This window comes from Xiphophorus hellerii, chromosome 10 (genome assembly GCF_003331165.1).
Source record: "Xiphophorus hellerii strain 12219 chromosome 10, Xiphophorus_hellerii-4.1, whole genome shotgun sequence".
Taxonomy (NCBI): Eukaryota; Metazoa; Chordata; class Actinopteri; order Cyprinodontiformes; family Poeciliidae; genus Xiphophorus; species Xiphophorus hellerii.
In genome coordinates, this window is record NC_045681.1 from 24,592,413 (window position 1) to 24,612,478 (window position 20,066).

General features: G+C 42.0%; 2 protein-coding genes across 4 annotated transcripts; one reads left to right on the top strand and one right to left on the bottom strand.

Annotated features, from left to right (window-relative positions):
- Positions 1 to 807: 807 nt before the first annotated feature.
- dcxr (dicarbonyl/L-xylulose reductase) lies at positions 808 to 6,749 on the top strand. The gene is made up of 9 exons (XM_032575388.1): positions 808 to 946; positions 1,064 to 1,149; positions 2,514 to 2,611; positions 2,791 to 2,945; positions 3,051 to 3,093; positions 3,399 to 3,498; positions 4,513 to 4,577; positions 5,166 to 5,283; positions 6,441 to 6,749. Exons 2-9 carry the CDS (start codon positions 1,098 to 1,100, stop codon positions 6,542 to 6,544), a joined length of 735 nt encoding a protein of 244 aa, XP_032431279.1. The 5' UTR covers positions 808 to 946; positions 1,064 to 1,097; the 3' UTR covers positions 6,545 to 6,749.
- A 384-nt stretch (positions 6,750 to 7,133) lies between these two features.
- rac3b (Rac family small GTPase 3b) lies at positions 7,134 to 19,506 on the bottom strand. Of its 3 annotated transcripts, XM_032575390.1 has the most exons (7): positions 19,183 to 19,419; positions 14,948 to 15,019; positions 14,056 to 14,173; positions 12,949 to 13,011; positions 12,112 to 12,271; positions 8,924 to 11,302; positions 7,134 to 8,704 (listed from the first exon to the last, which is right to left on the bottom strand). In XM_032575390.1, the coding sequence occupies exons 1-6, from the start codon at positions 19,215 to 19,217 to the stop codon at positions 11,172 to 11,174; spliced, it is 579 nt and encodes a 192-aa protein (XP_032431281.1). In that variant the 5' UTR covers positions 19,218 to 19,419; the 3' UTR covers positions 7,134 to 8,704; positions 8,924 to 11,171. The 3 variants fall into 3 exon arrangements, with proteins under 3 accessions (XP_032431281.1, XP_032431280.1, XP_032431282.1); XM_032575389.1 differs by lacking the exon at positions 19,183 to 19,419 and having other exon boundaries at positions 14,948 to 16,146; XM_032575391.1 differs by lacking the exon at positions 7,134 to 8,704 and having other exon boundaries at positions 11,242 to 11,303; positions 12,109 to 12,271; positions 19,183 to 19,506.
- Positions 19,507 to 20,066: the final 560 nt, after the last annotated feature.

The window sequence follows — 20,066 nt, forward strand, 5'->3', positions numbered from 1 at the left end:
ACTTCTGCAAACATTTTTTAGTATCTCATTTGTAAATCTGAAGATTTCTGGCAAATGATTTTTTGGAGAGTTTTGACCTATGAGTGATGCATCGAAAGTTCTGAAATCAACTATCATTCTCAAGGAGGCTCCATCAGAACACACTGGACCAGATGTAGGGCCATCCCAAAAAAATCCAGGAAGTTTATGGTGAGGGTCAATCCAGACACACCTTCAAATACATCAGGCCAGAAAACTCAAGGCAATAAATAGGAGTCGATCTTTGAGAGAGCTGTAAGGGATCAGCTGGAGGAAGTGACTTTTCAATGCAAACAAGCCAAACAATATCACTAAACTTGAGCAGAAGATAAGAAACCAAGGGACATGGACTGATTAATGACGACTACAGATGTTTATGATTCACAATAAAACCTACAGACTTGTCTAAAGGAAATCAATTTCCACAGCTACTGATATGAGACCTAGGCTGAAGCAGTCCGATTAATTGAGATTAATCAATGATTGAAACAATCGTTAACTAATTTAGGAATTGATTAATCATTAAGTGGAGTATGCTGTGTATGACCATTTGCTGAAAGAACAGCCCATTCAAGCATCAGTACATGGAGTTGATTTTGTAAGCTGTGGTAGTCCAAAACACAAAACTTTATCCTCATTATTCTGAGATTGCTACGTGATAATGGGAGATTATTTCAAAAATGATGACATACACGTTCTTTTTTTTAGTTGCTTTTGTTTATTTATCAGAGTGGCAGGTGAGCTTCCAGCCCAGTCAGAAGCTGTGGGGGGAAACAGTGTGCTCTGTTGAGGGTTTAGTTGAACGGTCATGTAAACACCAACTTATGCTCAGTCAGTGAGAGAGCAGCAGCTCTGACCTGGAAGTGAAACAGGACTTTCCTCCTGGACTTTCAGGTTAGGTTTCTGAACCCGGATCTGCCTACAAAAGGTGAGTTCTCTTCACGGTACCAGTCACATGAAGGACTGTCTCAGTTTCAAATGAACTGGAACCGAGACGGATCCACCGGAAACGTGACCGAAGCTGCTGTGTGTTGTCTATTTGCAGCTGATCGCAGCCGAACCGAACCGAACCTCTCAACATGGAGATTTCATTTGCAGGCAAACAGGCGCTGGTGACAGGAGCAGGAAAAGGTGGGAATAATCTTTAGTGGACCGGGACGGTACCACCGGCATGCAGAGCGGGTTCGGTTCTGTGTTTATGCGGAAGTTGTCTCTCATTCCAGTGTTTTTAATAACTTTATCTCACAATCAGCGCGAGAAAAACATGTCTAACGGTTTCAGTTCCACTTTACCGTTATATTCACAAGTCAATCCTTGACTGGAATATTATATAGAGAAAGATGATTAAAATTAATTTAGTGAAACAGATCATGAAGTGATTCTCATCTTAGACCAGAAGAGATTCCTGCACCACGTGACATCATAGGTCAGTTCTGAACTGGATGACCTGAACCTCCACAATATAATCTGTTTCCACTTTTTGAAAGTCAAATTAGAACATGTTCAGATATTCTGCAGTCTGTTCGTCTGACTCCATTAGTTGGTTTCTCTGCTCTGTAACTCAGGTCTTATAGAAACATTCACAGTTAGTGTTCAGTTTGCTGAATTCACCACAGGCTATTTGACTTTTAGAAACATCAGGAGGAAGATCAGGGTTATGTCATCACAAAGGCTGAATAGTTATAGACCTGTCACATTTAGTTTTTTTTCACACAAAAAAAATACTTTTTTTTTCATTTTTTACTTTGTAACTATCTGGTGTAGAAATGAAATGAATCCATTCAGTAACAAGGCTGCAGCCTGGCAAACAGTGCCTCACTGGGAATCTTTAGTCAGACGATGCTTCAGTTCTCTGTTCTTTATTCTCCGTCACAATCCAGTCTTCATACTCCAGATGTTTGAGGCTTGGTGGGCGTTAAATCGCTACCACTGATCCAGTTTCCTCACTGCTTTCAAAATAAATTGTTGTACAATATTGTTAAAAATGAAGTGGTGAAAATTTTGTTGTCATTTCAAAAAAAGAAATTTTCCCAAAAATATTCATGTGTGTGGAACCTCTGGATGAAGCAAAGACGGATTTGACATAAAATCAAGAAAATGATGGACAACCCTTACCTCCTCTTTATGAGGCTGTCATAGACAGAGCGCCTTCAGTCAGAGGCTTCTTCAGATTCACTGAATACAGGATGTACAATAACTCTTTGACAAATTTGAATTAACATGACTTACAGCAATGTTTAGTTTTACTTTGGGATCCATAAAGTATTTTTGAATTGAATGTGTGTTTGTTTGTAATACCTTGTGGGGAGCATTTTCTTGACACATACTACGTTGTGGGGACCGAAGCCTGGGAAACGCTCTTTTTGAATGGAAGTCAAAGGAAAGTCCCCACAAAAATAGCCATGCAAACATGTGTGTGTGTGTGTGTGAATTTTCGTGGATTTGTGTGACCCGGCAGCTTCAGTCTGGATGATGATGTATATTTTGTGTATCAGGTATCGGCAGGGCCACGGCTCTGGCTCTGGCACGCTGCGGGGCTCGGGTCACTGCAGTCACACGGACACAGGCTGACCTCAACAGTTTAGTGCAAGAGGTAACCCCCCTGTTGCGACCCCCCCAACACACACACACACACCACTCCATCCCCATTCTTATTTGATACGAACTGCCTCACAGTTTGGCTTTCTGTAGCTTTGCAGACTTCTTGTTCATTCTCTCTCTGCCTTCACCTTGAAAGTAAATACTCTGACTTCCTCCTTCGCCCCCCTCCAGTGTCCAGCCATCGTCCCAGTGTGTGTGGACCTGGCGGACTGGGCAGCCACTGAGGCTGCCCTGAAGGACGTCGGGCCCATCGATCTGCTGGTGAACAATGCTGCCTGCACCAAACTGCAGCCATTCCTGGAGGTCACACCTGACCAGTTTGACCTGTAAGGCCAGAATGACACCATTTTATTCTCCTAGATACAGATCAGGTCAAAGGGTGAGAACAGGAACTGAGTTACTGGTTTCAACCAACTGTTGTTGTTTTTCAGATTGTTTAATGTGAATGTGAAAGCTGTGCTACACATTTCTCAGGTAAAACAGCCCTAAAGTAAGATCTGCTTATTCAGCTGCTATTTGCATCTACATTAAATTAATTGATTGAATTCATCTAAACACTTTATTCATATTCTTCCTCACTAGTGATTTCCTCAGAATGACCCTAAAACATCTGCCACTGTCACTCTGAGGTGGACTTTATGCTGTGCAGAATGCAGCAAAACACAAAACTGCTGATGGCTGTGAATGCTTAACTGCGATATACACACACATAGTTAGATGGGCCATGCAATCCTTTTACTGTAAACAACTGAAGCTATCTGTTTCTGTGTGTGTGGTAGATGGTGGCTGGTGGGATGAAGGCCAGAGGGTCGGGCGGCTCCATCGTCAACGTGTCCAGCCAGGCGTCCCAGCGCGCCCTCAGGGATCATACTGTTTACTGTGAGGAACAGACGGCTTGACATTCACTGTCTTCTCCTTCACCACACTTTGAGAAACAAATGGAAGAAATGAAATATTGCATAAAATAAAAGTGCAATATTTCTTGCGAGCCCTCTGAGAGAGTGAAACAGTCATTTTCGAGAGAGTCATTGACCACAGATTGAAATATTTCTAGCTTTTGTCCTTTGCAGTTTTAATAATTGTGTCTATAGGTGAAGAAAAGCCCAAATTCAGTGTCTCAGAAGGCTAAAATATCAGATTAGACCAATCAAAAACAGATGCTTTGAGCACAGAGGTCAGGACTCTGAAAGGTATGTATGTTTCTGTCCACTCAATGCGTGGTCAGTCTCCATTTTCATTTAAATTACTGGATCAATGCGCCGTGGCATGGAGGAGACCATCCGATGGTTCTGTGTAGGTGTGATGGTTGGTTTGATAGCTGCCTTCTGCTCAACTGCCCTGTTGGGTCTGGTGTCTCATCTTCCTCTTCAAAACAGCCCAGAAATGATCAAAGGGGTTAAAGATCAGGGGAGTTTGTTGTTCATCTTCATCCAGCTGGTCAGCAGAGGAAGCATGAAGAGCTCTAGATTCTCCTGGTTGATGCTGCATTGACTGTGGAAACCCAGTGGACCAGAACCAGCAAAACATGATACCCCAAACCTTACCATGATTGGGTCCTGCTGACCCAGAGTGACCTTGGAGACTCAGGAAACATCTGCAGGTGTTTTAGTTAATCAGCTGACTGGGGCTAACACCAGGAGTTTCCAATAATAACCTTTTTCACACAATTCTGATTTTCTGAGACACTGAACTTGCATAATCATCAAAATGACTAGAAACAGTCTTGGGAAATATCACTCTATATTATATGTGATTATAATACATAATGACTTTCCCTTTCTGAGATGACTGGCCAGATATATTGCACTTTTTCACAGTATTCTAACTTTGATGTTCTAGTACCTGTAATCACTTCCAGTGAGAGTTGCTGTGTTGTCGTTCGGCCTTGCTCAGGTGCAACTAAAGGGGCCCTGGACATGCTGACCAAAGTGATGGCCCTAGAGCTCGGACCCCATCAGGTACTACTTCACTCAAACCTGCAGGAGGGATTCGCTAAAGGAGCCCAACCTCAGTCTGTTTTAAACACCAGAACAGTTCCAGAGAACTCTTCTTGAACAGAGGACAGCTGCTCTTTTTCTCTCGTTTCCTGAAGCTGTTTGACCTCTAATCCAAAAGGCCACTTTAGAATTAATGGTCCAAAAGTGGCCTCTAATCCAAAAAAGTAGGTATCATCAGCATATTCTAAATCATATCTATATATATTCGAGCAGCTCTGAGCTTTAATTAGACCTTAACTTCAATAAAACTTTGTCTGTAAAGCCTAAGTTCAGCATGTATCCAGTCTACCTAGCAACAACACTGACAGTTACTGTCCAGAGTTTTTAAAAAGTTTTTTGCATGACCTCTGATATTATTTCCACACAGAAACATTCCCAGCTCATGTCTGCAGCAGAAACCTTTAACTGACAGAGCGTCCTCTAAAAAACCCAGACATCAGTGACTTAGCAACAGAAACTCCTGTCAGTGTGTGTGTGTGTGTGTTCTCCACACACATCGTGATGCTGCCCTCTGTGCTCACTCAGAAACTTGTTTTGTGGTCCGATCAGATCCGTGTGAACAGCGTCAACCCTACAGTTGTTATGACAAAGATGGGTCGCCTGGGCTGGAGTGACCCGGAAAAAGCCCAGACCATGAAGTCCCGCATCCCCCTGGGCCGCTTCGCAGGTCAGATACAAAGGTCACGACCTTGTGTGCTCACAGTGTTGTTTGGTAATCTTAAACAAGCAGCCTTCAGAGATTTTACCAATACTTTTATCTGAAACTTGACCAGAGTGGGACTCGCTTTCAACCTGACAGTTTATCACTTAAAATAACTGAAATATTACTTCAGTAGGTAAAAGTCCTCTTCATCCTTCACAGCTTTTTATGATTTCTTTAACATTTTTACAATTTTCACCAAAAAAAGTTACTTTAGAAAATCCAGTGATTATCACAACTCTGTAAATGAGTTAGTGAACATTTGCAGTATCAATACAGAAATCACCTGCAACGGCATTACAAGAAATATACCAACACTGACCAGGCTGCTGAAACAAACTGTTAGAATTGTTCTTATGGTAAAATGTAATCTTGTTGATTTTCATCCTGGTTCCTTTCTGTTTTAAATATAAGAGTGGCTAAACTGAATAGAGTCAGTGACTCTCAACACTGGCAGCCATTTCTTCTCTGGCCTGTTCCCAACACGTGGAGTAAGAGATCTGCACGTGTCACTTCCTGCCTTTGTTTCGGACAACTCATAGAAAACTGTTTAAAACGTCTTTCGAATGTTTTCTGAACAAACTAAGTTTGACTTACAGCTGAAACCAGATATTTACATAATGTTCTTTTTATAAAACAAACAAGAACTGGCCTAATCGTTATGCTGTCTGGTATTAAAAGTCAATTTGAAAAGATGAGTCATTTAAAAACTAAAACAAGATCTTAGCATCAGTTCTAAAAGAAACGGGCAGCCAGTGGAGGGAATACATAAGTAATAAAAGCGTCAAGGGCGTTATGGGGAAGATAATCCTTAATTTTACTAATCAGCATCAGATAATAAAACCTAGAGTGGAATCTGAATCAAAGATCATTGAATGGACACACAACCAGACGAGTTTAATGATCTGCTGCTTTCTGTCAGCAGGTTCGATTTACCAAATAAAATAACTTTTATTGTTTTATTGCAGAAAATTCTCTGGTTTCAAGTTTCTCTCACTTTCCTCCAAATTGAATATATAAAATGAATGCAGTTTGTAGAAGCTTGCTTGGAGCTGAAGTGTGTGTTTGTGTGTAGAAATCAATGGAAAGTCCACATGTGTATGTGTGTGTGTGTGTGTGTGCAGAGGAGGAGGATGTGGTGAACTGCATCTTGTTCCTGCTGAGTGAGAAGAGCAGCATGATTAACGGAGTCGCCCTGCCAGTGGACGGAGGCCACCTGGCCTGCTGAACATCACCACGAGTTCCAGCTGATCAGAGGCAGACGTGCTGACAGCTCAGGGTTTTATCCAAACATTCAGATGGTCCAAAATGAACGGGTTCATTGTTGTTGAATCATGATTTTTAATTTGTCTGTGTTTGTTTTGAACATCAGAAAATTACATCCCAGGTGTAGATGTAGATCTCAGTGAAATAAAAGCATAAAAAAGCCATGATATCATCCGGATTGATTAAAGGGATCTTATCTATTAGCCCTCAGACAATTAAAATATAATATGATTAATTAAAAAAATAATTAGAATAACTTTTTTGTTTTGTTCTGTGTCCTTCAGTTATTACTGATTACTAAATTAGTTGATTAATTCAGGCATCTCATTATTCTGGCAATTAGCAAACAGAAATATTTCAGCTAACTGAGCTAAACCAGGAAATGTTCTGAGTTCATGTCAGACTGAAGGACAAAAAATGTTTTCATACATTTTAAAAAGCTTTCCAGTGAAGATTAAACTCCTCCCTTCACCTGCACCCCGTTCAAACACTGCAGCGTATCAAACACTGATTCCTCTGCGTATCATGTCAAATCACGACAGCAAGCCATGTTCTTTACGTATACATTTGTATTTAGTATACAAAAATGAGTTTTTTTAACCACACCAACATGTGAATTAATTAATAAAAAAGAAGACAAACAGCTGAAACAAGTATACAAGTCATCTTACATACGTACATGGCCGATGCATTTCATCGTACAAGCTCTCAGAAGATTTACAGTGGGCCAAACAACCAGAAAACTTCCATGCAATAATAGTATTACAGTTTTTTTTTTTCTTTTGCTGTGTTTCTCAGCTACATATCGACACCTTAGCTAGGCAGGACCACATGACATGATTCAACCACACAGCATGACAGGCGGAGACCGCCCCCCTGCACCCACCCCCCAACACAGCCCTGCAACCAGAGAGAAAAATCTGCTCATAAAGGTGCAATCCGCACTGTTTGCTGCAATGACAAACTGCACAAAGATTGGCCCCTTTATCCTATACACTGTTAGCAACACTTGTAAATTCAACATGAGCAACTAGAATTTCTTTAAAGTTAACTGTTTTACTTTTAGGAAGGTACATATTTAGGTACATACAGATATTCCTAATGCGTTGCGCATTCTGTACATCACTAGATGTCATTAAAACCCTTTTTTTTCTGCCTTAATGTCCACACAATTTTCGAAAACTCCTGTGTATTACTACAATATGAAATTGTACCAAAAACTGGACACTAAAAAACTTGGCTTAAAACAATGTTATCTTTAGTCGCCATCCCGATCAACACCGTGTCACTGCTACCGACACGAGCCTGTTCACACACAAATACCAGCGTCTATTTACATGCCTGTGACAAACTCACTCACACGCACACACGTGAACAGAGAGTAGATCTAATCAGTGGGATCATGAAGACAGAGCATATTAAGACCATGCAAGCTCCTCCCTTTCTGAAGGCAGATCTCAGGCAGCAAGGTTGGACAGCTCCATGTTTGGCATGCTAGTCTGACACACGTCCACGGCTCCAGAGCAGGAAATAAGAGAAAGCTCTGCTGTTTCTGTAGGTTTACCTTCTTACTGAGGATCACATGGTTTGTGATGTTGTGGTAGATTCATTTAACAATCAGACACAGAATAGACCCAGAAACACTGAAGTATTTCTGCAAAGCGAATGGAGTTTGGGCAACCACAAGGCACACAGATTACAATCAGTTAATCAATCCATCAATAACAGATACTATCCAGGTGTTTTTTGTCTACAGAATCAGCTTCTGACAGCAGCCTACTCAGAGAGGACATCAGGGGACAAGAACTTCAGTCTGAAGTTTGGTTGCTAGGTAACGCCAGTTAATGACCATGCAGTGTGTTCAGTCTGCTGCTCTATGAAGGGTCTCACCTCCAGGTGGATGACAAACGAGAGGCCAGGAGCATCTGGACCACAGGGGAATGGAATCACTACACTGACTAAGTGAAGGTCAAAGTTCAGCTCCCCATGGAGAAGGCACATGACCAGGTTCTTCATTCTGCAGGTGTTAGTTGGTGAGGAGATATTGGGACTAAAGCCAAGCTCTATGGCATCAACTCAACCTGCTGAGAGCTGGTAGGGCCGAACGATACGGCAAAAAAACCTGTCACGGGGCGTGCCATGGTGGCGTAGTGGTTAGCGCGACCCGGATTTGGAGGCCTTGAGTCCTCGACGCGGCCGTCTCGGGTTCGACTCCCGGACCCGACGACATTTGCCGCATGTCTTCCCCCCTCTCCTTCCCCGTTTCCTGTCAGCCTACTATCATATAAGGGACACTAGAGCCCACAAAAAGACCCCCTGGAGGGGTAAAAAAAAAAAAAACCTGTCACAATGTAAGAGTTTCATATCAGTGGATATCAATAATTATTGATGCGTTTTTTTGTTTTAAATATCTGAAGTACTACCAAACCGGTGGCGTGAATTTCCTGTTTTATCCAGTTTTCACTCCATGTTATTGTTTTTAGTTTTTAGCAGTTATGAGGAACGGCGGCGAAACCTGAAACAGCTGCTACGCATGTTACTCAACAGGTTGTTGCTTGGTAACCAACGACTAAGTGAGTTGGTTGATGTCACCAATGTGAGCGGTTGAGCAGCTAAAGCCTTTCCCCTGCCTACATCTCCCAGAGTGCTGTGCGGTTCTGGATATTGAATGTTCTATCAGACGATATTCAGCTCTAGGTACAGGATGAATGTGAGGGCCTGAAAACTGAACCACGACCAGTAAGCATCGACTAGAACACATCACCATGGCAATGGCTTCCAGAGCTCAGATCTGCAGAAGCACCGTGCTGAAAGGTTTCTAGCACTCCTCACTCAGATCTGTCTGACCCGCTGATGGTCCGTCAGGCCGCTGTGCTTCCAAACAGCCTCTTCCACCAACATCACAGCAGGTTTTGATCAAATACTTCTGAAGAAAATTTGAATCAAAATTGCATTTTGTTTTCTGGATCTTTCGCTGACATTTTGTCTCTCTGTGTTAAATTTAAACTACAACAAAAATTAGAGACTTTTCATTTTCTGAAAGCAAACCTACAAAAGCAGCTCTGATTTCCTGACTGTAGTTGAAGTTTCCCACTGATTCTTGTCTAAGATCAGCTGCTTGCCAGAACTGAGTGATGAACAGCAGAATCACTGGTTTGATGAGCCTCACTGGCACCAGATGAGCTCTCAGCCCAAATCCCAGCTTCTAGGAAACCAGGAAGTCGAGTTCAGTGTTTCAAGTTTAAAGAATTTCCTTTGAAAAGGAAAAGCTACTATGAAATTATGACTACACATTGTTTCTATAGAGATGTAAATAAAGGAAGGCAGGTGAGAAGTTACAGCTGAGCTAAATTCTCATGGATAAATAATTATAGCTTAATCCATCAGATGGCATAACCACAGTGTGTTACTCTGACTGCTCGCAGCTTTTCTGTAAAAAATGACAAACAGGCTGGAGATTAATTATTATAATCAATGGGCATCTTTTAAAAAAAGCCTCAGATCACATGATACAGCTGTGTTAAATATTTTACCTACTTCGTATAGGCCTAACATATAAGCTGTGCTTTCTGTTTTGACCATAAAAAACCACATTAGTCTGAGCTGCAGATCTGAACTCAGCGGTCAGTAATCAACTTCTTACCATTCTCAGGTGGTTTGACCAGGATGTTTTTCCACAGCTAGACATGTTTATTATCTCAAAGTGCAGCTCACAAAATGATAGCTGTGATATGCTGCATTCCAGTTGTACTCGGAACTGGGAAATTCCGATTTCCTGGTCGGAAAATTCAACTTGAACGCCGTCCGAAGTCAGATTTCCCAACTAGAAAGTGGAGCAACTCCGACTTTCGCGCTTCAGTATGGCCACTCCTTGAATCAACAGTAGTAAGCTGTGGTGGAAAAATGTTTATTTTGCAAGACACACATGTAAGAAAAAAATCAATATTACATGTAGTGCCTGTAACTCTAAACCGAACAAATTAAAAATGGTGTTTCCTTATGAACAGTAAAGCTTAAAACTATGTTTGTAAGAGATACTGTGAACAAGGTTTATGAGCTTGCCATGTTCAAATCCCGACTTTCTAACTTAAACGCCAAGTCTGACGTCAAACCCAGCCCTGAGTTCTGACTTCCCAGGTAAATGGAATGCAGCATTAGCAGCCAGAAGGTTTTCAGGGCTGAATGAGCTGATCTTAGACAGGGAGCTGAGAGGAACTTCAACCCTAAACCTATCAACACCTGACGTTCTGTGTAATTACCACTGTGTTAATTTAAGCAAGCATGTCTGAGAGAGAAGAGAGCAGTAGAAAGACGGTTGTGGAAAGCTGCAGTCCTCCTGGCAACAGTACAACGGAGACGGACAGTCAGTGCCATTCACAGGGAACCTACCATCTTATTCAGGAATGGTAAAAAAAAAAAAAGAATGTTGGTCGTCTAACCAATATACTGTAGTTCTGAAAAAGAAAAAAAAGACTACAGAAAACAATCACTGAACTGCACACTCACTCTCACCAGTTTTAGCTCTCATTCTCTCAAAGAAAGTGTGTGTGTTGTTCATGATGATGTGGTGTTGTAGCAGTGCCTCTTCCTCAGAACATGGTGCATCTCTTCCCTCTCTTCTTCACCGGTGGGGGGCAGAGCACGGCTCGGATGGCCTCGTCAAATACTGTCTTCAGGCCTCGCTGGGTCAGTGCGGAGCACTCCAAGTACTTCACAGCCCCTGAGGACCAGGAAGACATGGTGGGAGAGAAGGGTGAACATCCTAACAGGAGGATGCCCAACATGTACTCTACATGTTTACAGACAGACTATCTGAAAAGGACATACAGCTTAAGGGTGTTTTTACACCTGATAGTCTGATAGACTCGGTTTGACTGAGTTGCAACGTTTGTTACATTTTCAGCTGCTCCATTTCTCTTCCACACGACACTGAGTCAAACAAATGAAACCCTTTGAGCAACCTGTACCCCCCACCCTCACCTGTGGGGGCGCTGCGCCAAGAAACACAACACAAAAACCTCCACTGAGCACAATTTCCTTCTTCACCAAAATAAACAAAAAACAAGCCATTTGTCCAGCTAGAGCTAGACTTGCATGTTTATTTTGGTTGTATTTACCCAGAATGCCCTGCACTGTAGTCCGCTTCCTGCTTTTGGAATGCATCCACATATGCATAGGTGCTGCACATCAGAGGCGGAGCTAAGTCCATCCATGCGTTTTGCACAGCTGAATGGTTGCCATGGGGATTGAAGGATTTTTCCCAAACACGTATGAAAGAATCAAAGCAACACTCCAGGTATTTTTTTTTGATGAGGAAATAGCATAGAAAAGAGTCGATTTTCCATAATACTGTCCCTTTAAGACCAAACCACCACAGTGGCCACTACATCACATCTAAAGAAACATAAACCCTGCATAGTAAACTACCTAAATTACCCATCCTTCACTTGAGTTTCATATTCTCCATTCTAGATGCATTACTCATAAATGAGAGCTAACAAATGTGTTTTGTCTGCGCTGCGCTCTCACCGATCTCCCTTGCCATAGCCAGACCCTGAGGATAGGTAATGGGAGACAGCTTCTTGTCCCGCAGCCTTTCGATGGTGTCCTTGTCATCTCGAAGGTCCAACTTCGTCCCCACCAAGATGATGGGTGTGTTGGGGCAGTGGTGTCTCACCTCTGGGTACCACTACAGCACCAAGGGCGCACACAGGGGCGTGTGCACAAGTGGATTTACAGAGAGACAACGTCAGTGGAGACAAGAAACGGGAGAGTTAGCTGGATGCAGAGGACGAGTGTTACACGCCTCTCCACAAGGATGAGCAACACGAAGGAGTCAGTATGAAAAGTTAAAGCTGCAGTATGGAACTTCAAAAATCTGTTTTTTACATATTGGTTGAATCTGTCCCCATGTGATGACAATTTTTTCCACAGATTATCTGTCTGATGTTACACCGATACAGTGACAGCTTCAGCAAATACATAACAAATGTTTTTCATAAAAGTTATCTACAAATAATTTGAAGGTTGAACAAATTTAAATGACATGATGAGGAAGTTCTGCAGAGGGAGGTGGGACCTTGTTCAAGGTGTGATTTCACATGAGAGCGTCTCTTTACGCTCAGCACGCCAAACCTCAGCGGCCGCCTCTCCCTCCGCAGAGCGCCAGCACTGCTTCAGGCCTCGCTTTGCAACGGCTCTCTGCTCCGGCTTCAGACGGAGTCAGCTTAACTTCTGACCATTCCAAGCTGAGGACTGAGCGGCTGCAGTGGCCGTCTCTAATGCCAGGGGGCGCTATAGATGTGCCTCCTAGTGGTCAGACTGGGCTCGGGCGGGGTAATGGAAGGGGGCGGTCAGCGTACTGACCTTAGCTCGGACGTTCTCAAAGGAGGCCGGACTGACCAGGGAGAAGCATATCAAGAACACATCCTGGGAGAGAATCAGAGAGATCGCTGGTTGACAGGAAATCTGTATGTTTGTGTGGGTGTGTTCGTGGCAACGAAAAGGTTTGAGTTTATTTATAAAAGTACTGGATCAATTAATTTCTGGATCACTATCTATAGACCAATAATCAAATAATATGAAGCTTTAGATTCAGTGAGCAACAGGAAGTTGTTTAATTCCTCATTTACTTTAATTTACATTTCCTTATACCAGACGGTCAGACGTGTGTTTTTCTAACATATTTGGATATGTGGAAATTTTATATAAATTTTTAAAAGAATAAACCGTCATAAAAAAAATGAATAAAAGACTTATTAAAGTGTTCTGTTAAATATAAACAAACATTTCCTGGAGTGGCTTTCCAGCTGTCTTTGAAACAGACTTTGTCTTTACTCAACATTTAACACTATTGTCTTATTGATAAACCAACTGAAAGCTTTTTTCCACACATACCCCATTAGAGCTAAAAACATGATTGTTTTCCATATTTTCCTGTATGTTAGTTTCTTAGATGTGCTGATTTTAATCCTTTGCAGTGAATTTTATATTTATTTGAATCATTTTGCGATGCTGTTTTCTTGACGCTGACAGAGTCTGGTTGGTGACTGGAGGTCCAGGGTGCGTTGGCAGGAATAGAGTTCAAAATGGATGTGGAAACATTCATTTTTCAAGTTTAAAAAGATATGACCCCGAAAATGATCATTATAAGGAAATGGGAAAACCAGATGTTACCTGGCAGCTTTGTTGGGAAATTTAGTTGAAGACAAAAAAATTAAGCTAAGTAAATTTTTTTAAGTTGCTTAAAATATTTACATAATGAACATTTACTGTATTATGAATTCATTTTGATATAGTCAGTAATTTATTTGCGTTTTTATGGAGGGACACCCCACCTACTGGCTTAAATGGCTAACTGCATGTCCTAATTTTTCACTTGGTTATATGAACCTATATGTACATTTGTCCGTACAGTGGTTCCTACATGACACAGAGAGAGGAAGTGATTTTGAGAGGAAGGAGTCGGAGTACCGTCTGTGGGTAAGACAATGGTCTTAATCTATCATAGTCCTCCTGTCCTGCCGTGTCCCAGAGGCCCAGGTTCACTGGCTTCCCATCCACCATTACATTGGCAGAGTAGTTGTCAAAGCTGGAACAGACAGGAGAGCACACGGTTAGGAAAAACAAGCATGAATTGTATAAACTCCCAGCTGATCTGAGTTCTGATAAAGAATTGGGTGGCAGCAAAAACAGATGTAAACTTAATGATGAGATCAGAGGATGTTCAGACGTGGCTCTGGAGAAAAGCTGAAACACCCTTTAGCTACACTTCTAGAGAGGTCAGACTCTTTTTCATAAATTGGTTAGTTCTTTGACTTATGTCAGGTGACTTACATGTGTTTTTTTTTTGCTCTTCACAATTCACTTTTTGATCTATGTGTCATATGTTAAATAAGACCAATGCAAAAATCTATGTAATTAATTAATTACATTGATTTTAAGGCATTACAAATTTTAATGCAATTAAACACATTTATTTTATGCACAAAGGTTCCAGTCAATAAATACATTATATATTACATTATCGATGTGACCTTCATTAAGATCTACGCTTGTTCTTCACACCATGACTTTATGGCAGAGGGTTTCCACTCAGTGCTTCGGTTTCACTGCCTGTCTCTGTTTCTGGTAAAGAAATAAAGACTTTGTGTTTTATGCTGGACTGTTGATTTGTGCTTATCATGATAGAGTGTGTACTTTCTTTTGTAAATTCTACATGCCATGCTTAACAGAGAAGGTTTACTAATTAGTATTCTACTCGTTATTTTGTAGCACCATCATCCCTAACTATTAGGGTAAAATGTGTCATCAGCACGGGTTGTTTTTTTTCTTCCTCTGGTGGAAGTGTTTGCGGCTCACTCACACAGTGGGGATGTATTCACCAGGAAAGGCATTGGTGGTGTAGCTGATCAGCAGACAGGTCTTTCCCACAGCCCTGAGGAAGAAGAGAAAGGAGGGCACATTTATCAAACAGGTCCATACATGCACAAATGGAGCAGCCATGTCTGTACGGAGTGTGTGGATGAGTCAATAATGTCTGACATGCCTGGAGGTGGAGTGTGTGGACAGGCTACTACTCCCCTCCTCTGGGCCGCACACACACTGGCCCATATTCATGTTGCCCGGGGACACAGTGGCCCTCTGTGACACAGCCTTCACCCACTACTGTGAGCACAAGCTCATTCTCTCTCTCTCACATACACTCACACACACCCCCATACGCACACACCCACACATGCACGCACATGCAGGACCTGATCCCCTCCTATACTGGACTCACAGGCTGCAGGACTGTCCTCAGACTGACGATAGCATGGACATTAACGATAGTACTGTTAATGCAAGGGCCCTGTAAATCTGGGAGACTGGCCCCAAACAATCACACACTGTTTACTGGCTGTTCAGACTGGGAGGGGGGGGGGGAAGAGACCAAAGGCAGATTACTCTTGGATAAGGAAATACTTGGTTCCAGGATTGGAAAGATGTCCACTTCCAGTCAGAACAAAAGCTTGTGTTTTGGCAAAGCCTCCAACTCATTTTTTATTAATGTCCCTTTTGAACAGTACCATGTTTGATTATTCATTAACTATACAGCCAGCCCTCCATGAAGGTTTGTGTTGAGTTTAAAATACAAGCCAGAGGCTAAACTCAAGCTAAAACATGATGGACATTAAGATAAATCACTATGATATTTGTCCAACAGCTGTGTAACTGCAACATGCCTGTGCTTTAAACTTTTATTTAAACAACACAGTTCAATTACAAGACACTGTAGAAGAAAACAACAGGTGCTGAAGAGGTTGCAGTTAACTGAAGAGCCAATCCACTGACCTAAAGAAAAATGGAGCAACATTTCTGGATGGATGAAAGAAGCTTTGTTGTTTTCAGGGTCAGGGGTCTGAAAACAAAACTGAATTTGTGTCACACTACAATACAGTTCACAACACATCATCTCTTCTTTATAAACAAAGGGGAAAAAAAGTTAAGTCGATCCAATGTATAGTTCAGGTTCAGTTTATTATTCAAATTGACTGAGAAGTTTCTATCTAAGGAAACCCAAAAGATTGAGTCACCGACTTGCAGCATTCCTCCAGGAGAAACACGTAGCAACAGTAGCTTGTACTGTTTCACTGACTTTTCAAACATCCCTCATACTGAGCATGCATGTAGCGACAGTGGAGAGGAAAAAGTTGCCTTTAATATGAAAAACTTCCAGCAGAACCAGAACCTGAGTCAGAGTGAATGGACTGGAGACTGAAGAATGGTGGCTTAGGCATCATGATATAAGGATGTTTCTCAAACTGTTGGGTCCATTTACCATGAAATTAGAGTTTCAACATGCCAGCAACCTCAAACACACCAGTAAGCAGCATCTTGGTTCTACGCCAGTGGCTCCCAGTCCAATAACTGGACTTTAATGGAGTCCAATGGCCTTGACCTGGATCATAGTGTCAGAAGTTGGTCGACTTCATCCAACCCAAAAACTCCCACTGTGCCAGGCATCAGCTTTTGAAACCTATAAGTTTATTATTCTTCATTGTTCTAAAATTGAGCTGAATGTTGAACTGCAGACTGTAATGTAGAATCCAGACAGATGGATCTTTAGGGGTGTGATGACGGACCTCAGTGGAAAAGAAACACTTTCACAGAAGAAGAGAACCCAGTGATCATCCCATAGTCTTCTGATTAACTCACAGCTAACTTCCTGAGCCCAGCTGATTAATAGTAGTAAACGTGACCAGCCAATAGTGATGCCTAATTTATTACTGAATATTTACTTAGTTTTAAAAACTTTAAATCGATTTGTTTACGGAAGTTATTAGCAAATTACCAATAGGTACAGTAATAGGAAGATTATTCTTCACTGAACTCTGAGCCAGAACTGCACAGCATTCTGGGAGATGTAGGCAGAGGAAAGGCTTTAGCCACTTAACCTCTCATAGTTGAGCAGATAGCATCAACTAACTCACTCACTCTTTGGTTACCTAGCAACAACCTGTGGATTAACAGGTTGTTAATCCAAAGGCAAATTCAGACTGATTTTGCACAAAATCAGTCTGAAGTTTCACCATCGGGCCTCATAAGTACTTAACAACAAAAATCAAGGGTGTGGAGGGAAAACGGTGGAAAAAAACTGTAAGCGCCACCAGTTTGGCAATATTTCAGATATTTAAAACAAAAGAGTAATCAATAGTTATCGACATGGACTGATAAGAAACTCTGATATCATGATATAATTTTCAGACCTACTTGTGCTAACACTGAAGCCAACTCAATCTAAAAACCAGGAAATGAGAGGAGACACTACCTGCCTTCTGGTATGGAAAGCCAGTGAGGACAAATCAACGGCTATGCAAACAACAGCTTTTGTTCGAAAATGCTAAAAATGAGAAACAGAGCTTGTCATTCTGAGTGAAGACACACAGGATGTGAACACGTCCATTCATGGTGTGAGCAAGCTGCAATTCTTGTCATGGCAGCTGGTGCCCAAGTGGTTCTGGAAAACCACAACCTTTAAGAATAACTGGGAGCAGCTCCACAACATGGATGGAGTGAAAGTGTGTGTGCAGCACAGAACAGGATCATTGTCAACACCTACAGTGTGTGGGCCGTTAGCGGTTTCACATCTGTACAGTCTGTACCAGAGCTCAGGAAAACTCATCACTAAACCTGTTCCAAGGTGTCCAATCTAAGATTAATCCTGGCCTCTTTCCTTCCATAAATCAACAGGAAATGAATGGTTTATGAAACCACTGTAAACTCTTTGATTAACTCAGTGACAAAATGACATTGATGATATCTATTAAGCATCACTGGGCTCTCCATCCTGCCTGGAGCCACTTGAAGGCCAGATATGTAGAGCGTGAACTCTTTGAAATATAAAATTGTGGTACTGCAGACTGATACTGAGATGATCACTATGAAGCATTCAGCTTCTATGCACCACAAATCTGGAGCAAACTTCCAGAAAACTGCAAAACAGCTGAAACACAGAGTTCCTTTAAATCAAGGCTAAAAACTCGCCTGGATAGAGTTGCTTTCATCTCATAACTACTGGAACATTGATCAACATATTTGATGTGTATTGTTGATTTTGATGGTGGCACGTGACATGTAAGGCACTTTGAACTACCTTGTGGCTGATGTGTGCAATGCAAATAAACTTGATTGATTGATATTGTGCAGCTCTAGAAAGGCTCACTTTTTAATTTTTTTAAATGAAGTTTAGATGCCTTTAAAAACAAATGATACATCTATTCAGTCTTACAGACATTTATTGTCTTGAGTTTAATTTTATTTCAATTCTACTTCTTAACAGTTTTTGCAACTTTTCTAAGATCTCTTTATATTGTTTTGCATCTGTATAGGAGTCCACAGTGAGCCATGGGTTTAAAACTGCACACTATCTATGATGCTACTTTAAGATTTAAGTGCTTTTTTAAATGTAACATGAATAATTCCTTTCAGCAGGTTATGTGTACATTCTGAACATCATAATCTATGCTGCAAGTTATGGTGTCACAAATCTCTAGAATGACGGGATTTATTCCAGAATTATACAGAGGAGGAATTCACAGCTGTGAATTTATTTATTTATTTATTTATGATATGTATTCTGACATTCAGCCTTTTTGAACTCATTGACTCATTCAACATTTATGAATCTATCTAGTAAAAACAGCAGTACGGATCGTGAGCGGTGACCGCTGCAGCAGGCAGGAATCTGGGCGCTAGAAGACAAGGGGCTGGTTACAATAGCGGGGCCTGCTTGCTGCTGGCAGGGAGGGCCACGCATTCCTCAGCGTGCATCAGCACTTCAGCCTGCCTCCACTGGCCTACGATGGCCGTGTTCTCTGCGAGGCTTCCCGAGGCGCCCGGCTCCTCCCTGCACGCTGCAGCGGCCGGGATGCAGCCAGAGAGCCGCTAACAGAGGGGCGAGTCCACCGCTAACCCGGAGAAAAACGGGCCAGGCGATGCAGCGCTCCGTGAGCCCCATCCCTTTTTCCACATAGCATCCTCCCATCATCCATCTGTCGGCGGCCGCATCACATGAGCAATGCTCCGCTGCTGGCCCGTATCATCTGAAAGAGCCCTTACCCGTCGCCGACCACCACACATTTGATCGCTTGCATTTGGACAGGAGCTGGACGCTTTCCGGGAACCGGGGGCTGGACAGTTCAGGGATCCGACAGTCCGCGCTGAGGGATCGGATGAGAGCAGCGGGTTAGTCCGCTTGGCGATGAAGCCGCAGTGAAAGAGGTCGATGACGGACTGCGCCGACTTTTTCCGGGAACAACCGAGTGTTGTTAAAGGGACAGGCCCGACAGAGAGACAAATGGTGGAAATGCCTCGTTCCAGGATGTGAAAATGACGTCACAGTCAGACAGGCCGTTTTCCAGTTAGACGTCAGAACACGGGTGGGATTGTTCCGGTGATCAGGCTAACATCTGCTAACAGATACTAAACTCACAGCTGGCCCAACGTAATACAGAGTAGTACAGTGTTCGACTTGGGGCCCCTGATCCTGTCCCTTTACCACCAGAGGGCTCCACCTTAAAGAAGAGTTGCACTACTGCAACATTTTTACTCAAGTATAAGTAAAAAGTGGCTTTCTAAGAATTTCCTCAAGATTAAAAACGTATTTGTTGAAAAGGCTCATTTAGTTCTGGCTAACAGATCAAAACATCTGTCTGATTACAAAAACATGATGTATTACATTTGTTAAAAACATCTACTGTCTCATTCTGTTGCCAAGTTATAATGCAGATGATAGGGACAGGAGAATGTAACTATGACACATGTGTTGTTACAAATAAATAAAAATAAAGTAAAAAAAAACCATGATATAGACGAATATAGAAAACTATGAATACATTCTACTATTTTAAAGATGAAAATAACAAATGAAGTTAAAAATAAATTCAGGTATATGGAGCTCCAACGAAACCATGTCCAAACTCAGACTACCACAGAGAACAGCT

Coding starts and splice junctions, on each gene's coding strand:
- dcxr (XM_032575388.1), top strand. CDS start 1,098: ATGGAGATTTCATTTGCAGGCAAACAGGCGCTGGTGACAGGAGCAGGA. Junction 3,094..3,398: donor CTGTGCTACACATTTCTCAG/GTAAAACAGCCC, acceptor TGTGTGTGGTAG/ATGGTGGCTGGTGGGATGAA. Junction 5,284..6,440: donor CCCCCTGGGCCGCTTCGCAG/GTCAGATACAAA, acceptor GTGTGTGTGCAG/AGGAGGAGGATGTGGTGAAC.
- rac3b (XM_032575389.1), bottom strand. CDS start 15,087: ATGGCTGCTCCATTTGTGCATGTATGGACCTGTTTGATAAATGTGCCC. Junction 13,012..14,055: donor CATTGTCTTACCCACAGACG/GTACTCCGACTC, acceptor ATTCTCTCCCAG/GATGTGTTCTTGATATGCTT. Junction 12,272..12,948: donor TTGAGAACGTCCGAGCTAAG/GTCAGTACGCTG, acceptor TTGGTGCTGTAG/TGGTACCCAGAGGTGAGACA.